The 14,495-nt window shown below is 45.9% G+C and overlaps 1 protein-coding gene across 3 annotated transcripts; it reads left to right on the forward strand.

The window, feature by feature from the left end:
- Nucleotides 1-3,932: 3,932 nt before the first annotated feature.
- On the forward strand, nucleotides 3,933-10,002 carry LOC111967965 (AP-4 complex accessory subunit Tepsin). Of its 3 annotated transcripts, XM_023993437.2 has the most exons (14): nucleotides 3,934-4,177; nucleotides 4,511-4,637; nucleotides 5,027-5,099; nucleotides 5,245-5,336; nucleotides 5,588-5,681; nucleotides 5,815-5,882; nucleotides 5,978-6,047; nucleotides 7,465-7,536; nucleotides 7,621-7,809; nucleotides 7,901-8,090; nucleotides 8,202-8,315; nucleotides 8,419-8,497; nucleotides 8,616-8,750; nucleotides 8,911-10,002. In XM_023993437.2, the coding sequence occupies exons 2-14, from the start codon at nucleotides 4,599-4,601 to the stop codon at nucleotides 9,622-9,624; spliced, it is 1,929 nt and encodes a 642-aa protein (XP_023849205.1). In that variant the 5' UTR covers nucleotides 3,934-4,177; nucleotides 4,511-4,598; the 3' UTR covers nucleotides 9,625-10,002. The 3 variants fall into 3 exon arrangements, with proteins under 3 accessions (XP_023849203.1, XP_023849204.1, XP_023849205.1); XM_023993435.2 differs by having other exon boundaries at nucleotides 3,933-4,177; nucleotides 7,465-7,809; XM_023993436.2 differs by having other exon boundaries at nucleotides 3,933-4,090; nucleotides 7,465-7,809.
- Nucleotides 10,003-14,495: the final 4,493 nt, after the last annotated feature.

The raw sequence follows: 14,495 nt of genomic DNA on the forward strand, positions 1-14,495 counted from the left end.
GGGGTATCAGATGGAGGTGGTATGGAGGGAGGGGTTGAGAGGTACAGACAGAGGAAATGAGGGGAGAGATGAGTGAGACAGGAGGGCTGGGGTTAAGGGCTTGAGGGGTTTGGGTAAGAGGAGAAGAGGGGGATCGTAAAAATTAGAAAGAGCTCTACACATAGGAGCAAGGACAGTTCACACAGCCCCATCCTGCCTTCCGTTTTCCTCTTTCTACCTCTATCACTCTCTTCCTATCTTTATCTCTCTCTCACTCCCTCTGACTGATAGTCGCACACTTCCTTCCAAACCTGGTTACTGTTTGTTGCAGATAAGTGAGGCCAGTGGAACAGTTTCTCTCTCACACTCTCTGTACCCTCTCGTTATTTTCTCTCCATTCTCTCCTGATTCTCTCTTAGACTGTACTGTAGCAGGGATGTCAGCATTAGTGTTGCATCTCTTTTATAGTTTAGATCACTGCTACCATCTAGTGGATCTCACACTCAGAAATATTAGTATATAGATAAAAATGATGTTCTGCATTCTCTCTCTCTTTTGTCTCTATCTCTCCATTTRTCTCCCCCTCTCCTTCCCAGCAGTAGAGAAGCCAGTGGTAGTGAAACCGCCTGAGGTGAAACCTGTGTTGGTGGAGAGGCCTAATGCCCCTGCTGCAGTAGAGCCAGACCGTCCAGTGGAGAGACAGCAGGAGCAGGCTGAGCCCCCCCAGATCAAAAGACCTGAACAAGCAGTAGCAGACATGAAAAAGAAGGAGGAGGAGGTACAACTGGACCGCCCCAAAGCAGATACGGAACCAGGGAGAACCCGTTGGAACCATGGAGAATKTTTTAGAACCCTATAGAACCAGGCAGAATCCACTAGACTAGAACATACAAGAAKACCAGTAATCTATAAGTGATAGGTTTTTTCCGTTTTTTTCTGGAAGACCGGAATACTATTTACATCAACACCTGAAGCCATGTGTTATACCTATGTGTGAATTCCCCCTCCTCCCTCCCTTAAGGTGTGGTGATACCTGAGGTGGAGGCTCATCAGCACGAGCCGCCCATCCACCACGACGAGGTCCAGATAGCAGGAGGACGCTGCACAGCTATTTTCAGGTCTCTCCAGAGATTTTRGATTGGGTTCAAGTCTGGGCTCTGGCTGGGTCACTCAAGGACATTCAGACTTTTCCTGAAGCCACTTCTACATCGTCTTGGCTGTGTGCTCAGGGTCGTTGTCTTTGTTGGAATGTGAACCTTCGCAGTCGAGGTCCTGAGCGCTCTGGAGCAGGTTTTCATCAAGGATCTCTCTGTACTTCGCTCTGTTAATCTTTCCCTCGATCCTGACTAGCCTCCCAGTCCCTGCCGCTGAAAACATCCCAAAAGCATGATGCTGCCACAACCATGCTTCACCGTAGGGATAGTGCCAGGTTTCCTCCAGACGTGACGCTTGGCATTCAGGCCAAAGAGATCAATCTTGGTTTCATAAGACCAGAGAATCTTGTTTCTCATGTCTGAGAGTCCTTTAGGTGCCCTTTGGCTAACTCAAAGCGGCTGTCATGTGCCTTTTACTGAGGAGTGGCTTCCGTCTGGCCACTCTACCATAAAGGCCTGATTGGTGGAGTGCTGCAGAGATGGTTGGGTTTCTGGAAGGTTCTCCCATCTCCACAGAGGAACTCTGGAGCTCTGTCAGAGTTACCATCGGGTTCTTGGTCACCTCCTGACCAAAGCCCTTCTCCCCCGATTGCTCAGTTTGGCCGGGCGGTCAGCTTTAGGCAAATTCTTCCTTTTAAGAATGATGGGAGGCCACTTTGTTCTTGGGGACCTTCGATGCTGCTGGAATTTTTTGGTACCCTTCCACAGTCTGTGCCTTGACCATCATCAGTCTCGGAGCTCTACGGACAATTCCTCAACCTCATGGCTTGGTTTTTGTCTGACATGCACTGTCAACTGTGAGACCAACTGCACTGGTCGGAACTGTGGGAGTTTTTGCTGTCATTATGGGGTATTTGTGTATAGATTGATGAGAGGGAAAAAATGGTTAATACATTTTAGAATAAGGCTGTAACGTAACAAAATGTGGAAAAAGTCAAGGGGTCTGATACTTTGCGAATGCACTGTATCGACAGGTGTAGGCCTTTCCAAATCATGTCCAATCATTGAATTTACCACAGGTGGACTCAATCAAGTTGTAGAAACATTTCAAGGATGATCAATGGAAACAGGATGCACCTGAGCTCATTTTCGAGTCTCATAGAAAATGGTTTGAATACTTATGTAATTAAGGTATTACATAATTGTATACATTTGCAAACATTTGGGCTCCCAAGTGGCGCAGTGGTCTAAAGCATGCATGCAGTTAGAGGTGTCACTACAGACCGGGATAGATCCCAGGCTGTGTCATAATCGGCCGTGATCAGGAGTCCATAGGGCGGCGCACAATTGGTCCAGCGTCATCCGTGTCAGCGGAGGGTTTGGCCGGGGAGGCTTTACTTGGCTCATCGCACTCTAGCGACTCCTTGTGGCAGACCGGGCGCCTGCAGGCTGACCACGGTAGTCAGTTGAATGGTGTTTCCTCCGGGACATTGTGGTGGCTGGCTTCCGGTTTAAGGCAGGCGAGTGTTAAGAAATGCCCGGGCGAGTGTTAAGAAATGCCCTGTTTGGCGGGTCATGTTTCGGTGGACGCGTGACTCGACCTTCGCATCCCGAGCCTGTTGGGGAGTTGCAGCGATGAGACAAGATCAAAATTGGAGAGAAAAAGGGGGTAAAATACATTATGGGGTATTTTGTGTAGATTGATGAGGGYAAATAAATATTTAATCCATTTTAGAACAAGCCTGTAACGTAACAAAATGTGGAAAATGGGAGGGGCCTGAATACTTTGCGAATGCACTATATGTCCAGCAGAATGCACTATATGTCCAGCAGAATGCACTATATGTCCAGCAGAATGCACTATATGTCCAGCAGAATGCACTATATGTCCAGCAGAGATGTGTTGGGCGGAATGGTCTACTTCACTATATGTCCAGCAGAATGCACTATATGTCCAGCAGAGATGTGTTGGGCGGAATGGTCTACTTCACTCCCTTCTTGGCCTGCAAGACAATAAGATGATCAAGTCAATTGAATTTATACATCAAAMACAGACWAAATGTAATACAAAATGATGGAACACCTGMAATATGCCACTCACTGCTGTAACAAAGCAAGTCTTRAGAGRATCAAACTCTTTACCACACAGGTCCTTTCTCAGCTCCTGTCTGCCTGTGGTAGTAGCTGTCACACACTTCCCATAAGCTGCAGCCTGAGGACATGATATTCAAAAGTCAGTATTTAGATCAAACTTCTGTTGGAGGATGATTGCGCTGGTTAGACTATATACATTATTGGTCAAGGCAGTGTTTCCCCTTGATTGTTTTTCTTGGTGAGGAACAAAGGCCCCCAAAGCATCATCCAGGGCCACAAGACAAATTCCTTGGCGGGCCACCCCGGTTAAACAATGGTAGGGGAAACACTGGGACATCTAATCTTCTCCTGACTGGAGTCCACACGTTTCTTCCAGACTTGATCAATACTTTTTGACGGTGGAAAAACAAGGAAAATATTTGAATAACAATGTAATGCCGTAGCATTAGCACTTGTACAATATTAGCATAGTATCATAGAAATAAAATGCAGTCGTAGAAAAAGATTTACTCAAACCATTGGATTATCCAAACCATGGACAGCGACATGTTTGTTGTTGACTCTGAATCAGGAAATGACACGCAAGTAATCTACGAACGTGATTTGTTAATTTGCAAATMAATCTATGGAGAAAAGGGAATATGATATTTTTTATTCGCCAATAGGTACCCTAACTCAAAAGTATTGGACCAATGGTATCGTATAAATCCTATCCATGGTTGTTTGATTGGCTACCTGTTATTATAGGCCTCGCCTTCCGTGTCTGTGCCAAGGAAGCGATGTGCAGACGCATGTAATTGTGTAATTGTGATAGGAATCACGTTCCCGAGTTCCCTGTAAGGATGAAGAATGAAGGATGTCGCGGTAGCTAGGATCAGAGCTATTCAGCATGTCTCCTATGTGGAGGCAGTGGAAATACTGAAGTGAGTAGAGATGWGATGGTAGTGTGTCCCACAGTCTGCAGTGAATGTCATGCAGGAGAAGGATCCGACGCACTAACAGTGAAAAAGGTGAACTTTGTTGCGTTTATAGCGCAAGTGATACTTTTCACTAGTCTATCTAATATCAAGTCTAAGAAGCTAGACATCATTGTGAAGTCACAAATATATTTCTGGATCTCCAGGGCTTTACAGCCGAAATGTTACAGGGAGTCCTGAATGAAGAGGTTRCCCCTCCCAGGTTCCAGAATATGAATAGACATTTAAATCCGACTGGAGTACATTTTTTTTWTTTTTGAAATTCAGGGTAGTAGCGTGAATTTGGTTACTGTTTTTGGTAGTTAGTGTGAATTTGTTCATTCAAAACATATTTTGTTTTGGGGGATTTTTTACTACCCTTTACAGCAGGTGGCGGCAATACACTTTGAGTGTAGTCTGCCAATAAACCTCAAAGAAGAAGAGACGTGCCGCGTCTAGTCAAGATTGCAAAACCATGGCAACATTCATGGAACGACTGTCTTTCCTTCAAAAAGTAGGTGCTATTTACAAATATAAACACTTGGAAATAATATTTTGATGTGTGTGTATATGTCACGTTTTAGGGAAACAGTAAATCGTTTTGTATATCCCATTACGCCCTCTGTTTACTGTACCACCACAGCAGCCTAGCGAACGTTAGCATGATAGCACATTATATGACATCACACTCTGAACAGTTCGTATGTCATCATCAGACGAGACTTCTACCAGACTTGAGCTCTACAGTCCGTTGATATTTTTCTTCCCACACTGTATCACACTGTTTGTGCTATTTGCTATGAAGCCAAAAATGATGACATGGCAGCAATCCTTGCTAAATGGTCTAACGTTATTCTGAGGTTCACCTGTTGGCCAATCCATGCCTGATGATCTCTCTCTCAGGTTCCCACTCTGATGAAAGCAACAGTAGATGATGAATCGCCTTGTCCTGGCTACCTKTTTGAAGAAATCGGAAGTATCCTTTTAACCCCATCACCTCCCACTGTATGATGATACAGTACTGTGTTCTGATATGAAAGATCATTTAGCAAGATTCACCTCTTTTCAATGTCAACCCAAAGACAGTACAGTATGCATCCTTTARCCTCCTGGCCGTGTAGAAATCTCCCAGGAGTCCACTGGGTGTGGTCAGTTCCTGTTGGAGTACCTGTTGAAGAGGCTGGAGGTAGAATCCTGCCATGTCAAAATAAAGGTGAGCTCAGCTAGCCAGGTTAGCAGGCTTTCACCTGCATTAAGAAACCCCAAACACTGAATTTTACAATAGTTTGTTAACTGAGGCTGAAGAGGAATCATGTAGAAGAATGCAGCTAATCTTCACCATAAATAATATAATCTATTAGTGTGTCTATTAGTGTCCCCCAGGGCTCGGTTCTAGGTTGTCTCTTCTCTCTGTTCCTCCTGAGCCTTATCCCTCTTCCCTTTCCATCGTTTCTGTCCTTCCAGGTTCTGAAGATCTTCGTCCATCTCTGTGGCCACGGATCGCCTCACTTTCTGACAGAACTTAGACGGAACTCCACCTTCATCCAGCAGGCCTCAGGTGAGATGATGAACATGACGATGATGATATGACCACTAACACACCTCACTGTCTCCATTTCATCTTTCTATTTACGACAGTAGCATTTCAGAGAGCCATGAGTGTTCTACTGAATCTGTGTTTTTCCCTTCAGTTTACAGTGGTCCCKCTGATCCCATCCATGGCATTGCTCTGTATCAGAAAGTGAGGGCCACAGCACAGGTGGCCAAGAGAATGAGAAACAATGTCTAAGCTAATCACTATCCCTTTGTGTATCTCACACACACAATGCTAATCCTGTCATTATCTGTCTCCAGGACATAGTCAGGTTACTTTTCACAGGCACAGCCTCTCCCCAGAGCAGCAAACTAGCCATGCCCAACATGGGTGAGTACATTATATTGTTGTTATTCCATGTTCTGCATGTCTACCTTACATTTACATGTTAGTCATTTAGCAGGTGCTCTTATCCAGCACTACTAACAATTAGTGCATTCATCTTGAGATCGCTAGGTGGGACAACCACATGTCTCAGTCATAGTAAGATTTTCCTCAATAAAGTAGCTYTCAGTGAGGTCAGAACTAGTAAAGGGGAGAAAAAAAGTTAAGTGGTGAGGAGGTGGTGCGAGGCAGGGTGCTGTGGGATTATTTAAGATACTCTTTGAAGAGGTAGGGTTTCAGATTGTTTTGGAAGATGGGCAGGGACTCTGCTGTCCTAGCTTTAGAGGGAAGCTGGTTCCAACATTGGGGTACCAGGACAGAGAAGAGCTTGGACTGGGCTGACCGGGAGCTGCCCTCCTGTAGGGGTGGGAGGGCCAAAAGACTAAAGGTGGCAGAACAGAGTGCTTGGGATGGGGTGTAGGGTTTGAGCCTGAAGGTAGGGAGGGGCAGTTCCTCTTGCTGTTCCGTAGGTAAGCACSATGGTCTTGTAGTGGATGCGAGCTTTGACTGGAAGCCAGTGGAGTGTGCTGAGGAGCGGGGTGACATGGGAGYCCTTGGGAAGGTTCAACACAAGGTGGGTTGCAGTGTTAAGGATAAGTTGCAGGGGTTTGATGGCATAAGCGGAGAACCCAGCCAACAGCGAGTTGCAGTGGTCCAGACAGGAGAGGACAAGTGCCTGGATAAGGKCCTGCGTTGCTTCCTGTGTGAGGTAGGGTCGTACTCTACGGATGTAGAGCATGAACCTGCAGGAGTGAGTCACTGCTTTGATGTTTGCAGAGAATMACATGGTGTCCAGGGTCARGCCCAGGTTCTTTGCACTCTGGGAGGGGGACACGTGGAGTTGTCAYCTGTTATGGAGAGGTCTTTGAAKGYGCAGGCCTTCCCTGGGAGGAAGAGCAGCTCCTTCTTGTTGAGCTTGAGGTGGTGGGCCAACATCCKAGCTGAGATATCTGCCAGGCACGCAGAGAATCGTGCTGCCACCTGTTGTCATAAGAGGGGAAGGAGAAAAGTAGTTGCGTAGCAATGATAGGAGAGACCATGTGAGGATATGACAGAGCCGAGTGACTTGGTATATAGAGAGAAGAGACYACCTAGAACCGAGCCCTGGGGGACACTATCTCTGCCCTAATACTGCTACTAATGACAGACCTCTGGCTACTGAATTGATTCCAATCAAGTTAACCCAATCCTCCTGACAGAGAGTTTGATGAAGAAAAAGGGAGGGTGGAAGAGAAGAGATGGAGGGAGGGAGAGGAAGAGACGGGGGAAAGAGGGAGTGGATCGGAAGAGAGAGTGGAGAAAGGTAGAGAGACAATMGTTGTCTTTGATTGCTGAGGTCTGGGTTCTCTCTCTTTCCTGCCAGGCATCGGGTCGGAGTCTGCCCATGGATCCAGAATGCAGGGGTTTGGATACAGCCCAGGGAAGAAGATAACAAGTAGCCCTTTTGGAATACATTTCAAATGCATCCAGTCAAATCCATGTGCTGTCTGTCTCTTATATTGCTTTCTATTTCCGGCAGGTGGCGAGACCCTGATGGACAAGATCCATAAGGCTACTGAGTTTGTGGCCAGTGCGGTCCTGCCCCCAACAGAACTACAGGGTATCCGTCTCCATGACAACCACTACCAGGCGGTGGTGGTACCCTCAGGCCCTGTAGAGGTGGCAGTGCCAGCATATGCCTACACTGTGCCTCCTCACAGACCCAGAGGTTTGTTGGGTTTTTTAAATCGACTGTTATATTGCGGATAGATCATTAGGCTGTTACATATGGCCAGTTCCTTCTCTCTCATCCACCTCAGTTTCCCAGGGGTGTCCAGAGCAGGTGGGAGGGGGCTGGGAGGAGATTAACAGTGGCCATAGCTCCTCCCACAACTCATCTCAGGGGAACGCAGACCACAGCCAYGCCTCAGGGGGTGGGAGCAGCAAGTCGTATGGCACCGGGAGCCAATCGGAAGCCAGTAGGGACAGCTTCGGGGACCAATCAGAACGGTGAGTCAAAAAGAATATTAAATGATATAATACGTCTTCACCGTCAAAATACTAAATGAGTCAACCATTCTGAGTCTCCCTTTTTCTCCCTCYTCCATCTTTCTCTGTCAGGGTGGAGGCCATGCAGTTAGGGGACTGTGGCCAGGAGATGGCGCTAATCAGCAGAATAACTGAGGGCTCCAAGGTCTTCCTGTCCAGAAAGGAGAGCCAGCACTTCATCAAGGAGTTAGTACTGACCAACATTCAACCCTTATTCCTCTCTACCTTCACCTTGATTTTTGTCCAGTGTCTTTTGGATATGGTTTAATTCCCTCCCCTTTGTCTGCAGGTGTTCCACTCTAAACTGTGAGGTGGTGGTGGAGCTGCTCTCTCGCAGACTGCAGGACCCATCACAGACTGTCCAGATGGTACAGTCAATTGACTGTCGGAATGTGCTGATATTTTTGACCAGATTTTTCTTGAAAAAGAAACACGATTTCAAATATCAAATATGTGAGAATGTGCCGTTTCCCTCGTACCCCCCAGAGGGCTCTGTGTGCRGTGGCCTGTCTCATGATCTCTGATCTGCTGTCTCTGGAGCAAATCTTCGGGGCGACCCAGAGGAGGCTGGCCCATCTGAGTGAGGAATCCCCAGGGGCTGTAGCCAACAAGGCCACCAAGGTAACACATAATAACAATCTAGTTATTAACTTTTATAACAATAAATCATGTAAAACCAGAGGMAGCATGGGAGTTAAAATCTAAGATGATGATCTACGATGATGGGCACATATTTCGTTTTGTATTGTAAAAACAAAAAAAGAATGGTTTTGCCTTCCAGATCCTTCGTCAATTTGAGGCTCTGATGGGCGTGCCAATCAGTGGTGCCAGACGTGATGCAGCCAGTATTGTTCTTTCATCCTCCTCGGACCAGCCCCCTACTCTCACATGTCCCGCACTTCTARTGCAAACACACCCAGGTGACACCARGGTCCTTAACCATCATAGAAGGAGAGAACCTGAGCTCTTACCTGGGGGGCGAACTCACCCCCCTCCCGTACCTGACCTGGGCTGGCCCCAAAGGGGTACATCTGAGAGGTTACTAAATTACAACCATGATGATGAGGATAGGTCTGCTACTCAGGATGAAGAGTTTGTGGAAAGTCAGACTGGGTTCAGGACTGGTGAGACCCAGCTCACCTCAGATCTTAAAGTTAAAGATCCAGAGCTCCATACAGAGAGGTACCCCATCCGACTCAAGGACCCCAAGATTGAGCAGCCCTGTGGGGGCAGACTCACTTTGTTCAGTGGCATGGAGCTGGTGACCAGAGGGAAGTCTGTGTGCCCATCAGCCCTTACAGAGAGGAATGGAGACATGCAGCCTGAGGCGGAAAAGAGAGACGGGACGGAACGTCTGAGAGTTGAAATGGAGAGCATTAGCCCTACAAACACACCGCTACTCTGCCTCGATGACAACAGTGATACAACGCCCACGTGCAACCTCACGCCCACCAGCAGCCAATCAACCTCAGCCTTTTCTTTCCTTAACCTCTGACCTCGAACGGTAATGCTTAGGATAATGTCACCATAAGTATGTCTGCTCTAAAACAACGATTATACGGTTTGTCACGGGAGCCAAGTCCACAGTATGTATAATTATGTTTTGCAAAAGTGGAGGTAATTTTCATGAGCTAGTTCAGGTTATTAAGAACAGTTGTTAGAGTAATATGTCTTCTGTTCTTTGCTGGTACTTGGTGCACTTCTTACWARMMTWAWWWTWAKKYTWGTATGAGTGTTATTTCACAAGTGTGTTTTATTTCTCCTGTTGACTCACATTCAATAGGAATGGGACTGGTTGTAGAGTGAAGTAATATTTGATATGCATATTATATACACTGCTCAAAAAAATAAAGGGAACACTTAAACAACACAATGTAACTCCAAGTCAATCACACTTCTGTGAAATCAAACTGTCCACTTAGGAAGCAACACTGATTGACAATAAATTTCACATGCTGTTGTGCAAATGGAATAGACAACAGGTGGAAATTATAGGCAATTAGCAAGACACCCCCAATAAAGGAGTGGTTCTGCAGGTGGTGACCACAGACCACTTCTCAGTTCCTATGCTTCCTGGCTGATGTTTTGGTCACTTTTGAATGCTGGCGGTGCTTTCACTCTAGTGGTAGCATGAGACGAAGTCTACAACCCACACAAGTGGCTCAGGTAGTGCAGCTCATCCAGGATGGCACATCAATGCGAGCTGTGGCAAGAAGGTTTGCTGTGTCTGTCAGCGTAGTGTCCAGAGCATGGAGGCGCTACCAGGAGACAGGCCAGTACATCAGGAGACGTGGAGGAGGCCGTAGGAGGGCAATAACCCAGCAGCAGGACCGCTACCTCCGCCTTTGTGCAAGGAGGAGCAGGAGGAGCACTGCCAGAGCCCTGCAAAATGACCTCCAGCAGGCCACAAATGTGCATGTGTCTGCTCAAACGGTCAGAAACAGACTCCATGAGGGTGGTATGAGGGCCCGACGTCCACAGGTGGGGGTTGTGCTTATAGCCCAACACCTGTCTCTTATACACATCTAGATGTGTATAAGAGACAGGTGGGGGGCCGCACAGCCCTCCATGTGCTCGCCAGAGGTAGCCTGACTGCCATTAGGTACCGAGATGAGATCCTCAGACCCCTTGTGAGACCATATGCTGGTGCGGTTGGCCCTGGGTTCCTCCTAATGCAAGACAATGCTAGACCTCATGTGGCTGGAGTGTGTCAGCAGTTCCTGCAAGAGGAAGGCATTGATGCTATGGACTGGCCCGCCCGTTCCCCAGACCTGAATCCAATTGAGCACATCTGGGACATCATGTCTCGCTCCATCCACCAACGCCACGTTACACCACAGACTGTCCATAGTTGATAAATTTGATATCCATTGATAATTTTTGTGTGATTTTGTTGTCAGCACATTCAACTATGTAAAGAAAAAAGTATTTAATAAGAATATTTCATTCATTCAGATCTAGGATGTGTTATTTTAGTGTTCCCTTTATTTTTTTGAGCAGTGTATATATATATACACACCTCACATGTGACTCATCATCTGACTCAGAAACATTTTAATAGGRTAATTACTAACTCCATAAAGATAATGAAAATATACAAGCTAGCAGTAGGCAATAAGTTGACTTGCAGGATTTGGTTTGAGTATTGTCTATATCAAAGGCAGATAATTAATTAACATTGTACAATGAATGAATTCACATACAAGGCATAAAGCTTAAGTTGAAAGCATTACAAGGCATTATTCCAACCATATAGAGTCCAAGGTTAARTTACAAGACAAAGCATGAACAAAAAGAGGCCTAGGTAATGAGAATTGATCATACAACCGTCTTCCATGGATTGGATACAGGATAAGAGGGAACAGAGGCATTTAATTACATTTATAACATTGAAGGTGTAACTCTTTCAACCCATAACCAACCACCATTGACTAATCAAACGATACCAAGTTTACAATAACCTGACCAAGGCCCAATCTCCACATAGCGTCACAGCATCTAAAAGCTTGTGTGGGGGATGAGATCAATGTAAATAACAGAATTCCTGAGAGGACCATAAAAACCCTTAGCATAGAGTAATTTAGAGTTCACCCTGTACAGATATACAGGATACCACAGAGATCACACATACATATATAGTGCGTTTGGAAAGTATTCAGACACCTTGATTTATTCCACATTTTGTGACTTACAGCCTTATTCCGGGGCTGCAGGTAGCGTAGTGGTTAGAGTGTTGGGCCAGTAACCAAAAGGTTGCTAGATCAAATCCCCGAGCTGACAAAAAAAAAAATTCTCGTTCTTAACAAGGCAGTTAACCCACTGTTCCCCGGTAGGCCGTCATTGTAAATAAGAATTTGTTCTTAACTAACTTGCCTAGTTAAATAAAGGTTACATTAAAGAAATTAAATAATTTCTCAGCAATCTACACCCCATTAATGACAAAGTGAAAACAGGTTAAGACATTTTTGCAAATGCATATTAAAAAAATACCTTATTTTACACAAGTTTTCAGACCCTTTGCTATAAGACTCGAAATTGAGCTCAGGTGCATCCTGTTTCCATTGATCATCCCTGAGCTGTTTCTACAAATTGATTGGAGTCCACCTATGGTAAATTAAATTGATTGGACATGATTTGGAAAGGCACACACCTTTCTATAAAAGGTCCCACAGTTGACAGTGCATGTCAGAGCAAAAACCAAGCCATGAGGTCGAAGGAATTGTCCGTAGAAGTCCGAGACAAGATAGTGTCGACGCACAGATCTGGAGAAGGGTACCAAAAATGGCTGCAGCATTGAAGGTCCCCAAGAACACAGTGGCCTCCATTCTTAAGTGGAAGAAGTTTGGAACCACCAAGACTCTTCCTAGAGCTGGCCGCCCGGCCAAACTGTGCAATCGGGGGAGAAGGGCCTTTGTCAGGGAGGTGACCAAGAACCCGATGGTAACTCTGACAGAGCTCCGGAGTTCCTCTGTGGAGATGGGAGAACCTTCCAGAAACCCAACCATCTCTGCAGCACTCAGAAGCCACTCCTCAGTAAAAGGCACCTAAAGGACTCAGAACATGAGAGCAAAGCGTCAGAAAAATAAGCTCTTTTATGCCGTAAGATACGTTGCAAGAACATTATGTACAAAATAATTTACAAATATCGCAAAAAAAAGCCATAATAAGTTTTTGTTCCCAGGGGGGAAGAGGAAGGCACCTAGGGAGTGCTTAGGCAAGAGGCCTGCGGACATACATAACCCGTAGTATGTACTATATCTATCACACTAGGTAAGACCTGAGTGGTATCACTCCCTGTATTTTGGTTAGCGCACCAGGTGTGCTAGTAAGTTAGGTAAGTAGTGGGTAGGCAGGTTAGATAGGAGAGGGGCTTTGACATTTACTTTCTTTGCTTTGGTTCCGTTCAGCCCCTTTTTCCTCAAAATTACCGTGTGCACGGAATAATTCCCAAATAAACGGTAAATAATCTGCCTTTGTCATCTTACTCGCACCTACAATCCCATACCTCTTTCCTCCACTGGAAGTTGAGTTGTAGCAGGGTGTTGTGTTCCCTCTTCCTAGAGGCATACGTAACATTTGTACATAGAAAAATGGCGCCGGAGGAGATGGCCGCCGTTTTACGGTCTCCTAACCAATTGTGCTATTATGTGCTTTTTTTTGCGATATTTGTAAAAATTATTTTGTACATAATGTTTCTGCAACCGTATCTTACGGCATAAAAGAGCTTCTGGAATATCAGGAAGCGATCACTCACCTCAGATTAGACAAAGATTTTTTCAACAACAAGCAGGACTCACACGATATTCTCCAAACACCCCGCAGGGCAGACATCCCAATTATTTGCATAAGGAAGCGAAGCAGAGGAAGTAGAGCCGGAGCCTCGTCCGCGATCCGCTGAAGGCAAGTAGGAAAGCTGCAGTTACCGTCAATTATTCTCGCCAACGTGCAATCGTTGGACAATAAACTAGAAGAGGTACGATCACGAATATCCTACCAACGGGACATCAAAAAACGAATATCATATGTTTCACGGAATCGTGGCTGAATGACGACATTGGATATTTAGCTAGACGCGAGATACACGCTGCACCGGCAAGATAGAACAGCACACTCCGGTAAGACGAGGGGGGGGGCGGTCGTGGCACATTTGTCAACGACAGCTGTGGCTGCGAAATCTAAGGACCTCTCTAGATTTTGCTCGCCTGAAGTAGAGTATATTGTGATAAATTGCAGGCCACACTACTTTGCTAGAGAGTTCTCAGAGCTATACTTTTTGGCTGTTTTTTATCACCACAATCAGATGCGGGCACTAAGACCGCACTCAGTCAGCTGTATAAGGAAATAAGCAAATAAGGAAACCACTCACCCAGAGGCGGCGCTCCTTGTGGCCGGAGACTTTAATGCAGGGAAACTTAAATCAGTTCTACCAAATCTCTATCAACATGTTAAATGTGCAACCAGAGGGAAAACAATTCTAGATCACCTGTACTCCACACTTCAGACGAGATCCGTCGTACCAGAAGCTCGCCCATCGTACATGGTTGGTAAATATCCGACCAGCGACTCCTATTCCTCCTGGAATGTCTGCCTACAAGCAAAATATGTAAGCAGAACACAGTGACTCGTCTATTAAAAGTTGAGAATGAGGTCAGTCAGTGTGCAGTCACTGGAGCTAGATATTGCGTAAAGCGATACAGCTATACTAGTATCTTCTGGGAGACTCGCTGCAGTCACGATGTATGCGCTCTGCGTGAAGGAGAGCGCGGACCAAGGAGCAGACTATGAGCGTGGACTCGAACTCAGTAGTGGTACAGTGAGCACGACCGCGATACAGGCTGATGCACGACCGTGAGAGAGTAGACGTTT

The sequence above is a fragment of the Salvelinus sp. IW2-2015 genome, linkage group LG8 (genome assembly GCF_002910315.2).
Source record: "Salvelinus sp. IW2-2015 linkage group LG8, ASM291031v2, whole genome shotgun sequence".
Lineage (NCBI taxonomy): Eukaryota > Metazoa > Chordata > Actinopteri > Salmoniformes > Salmonidae > Salvelinus > Salvelinus sp. IW2-2015.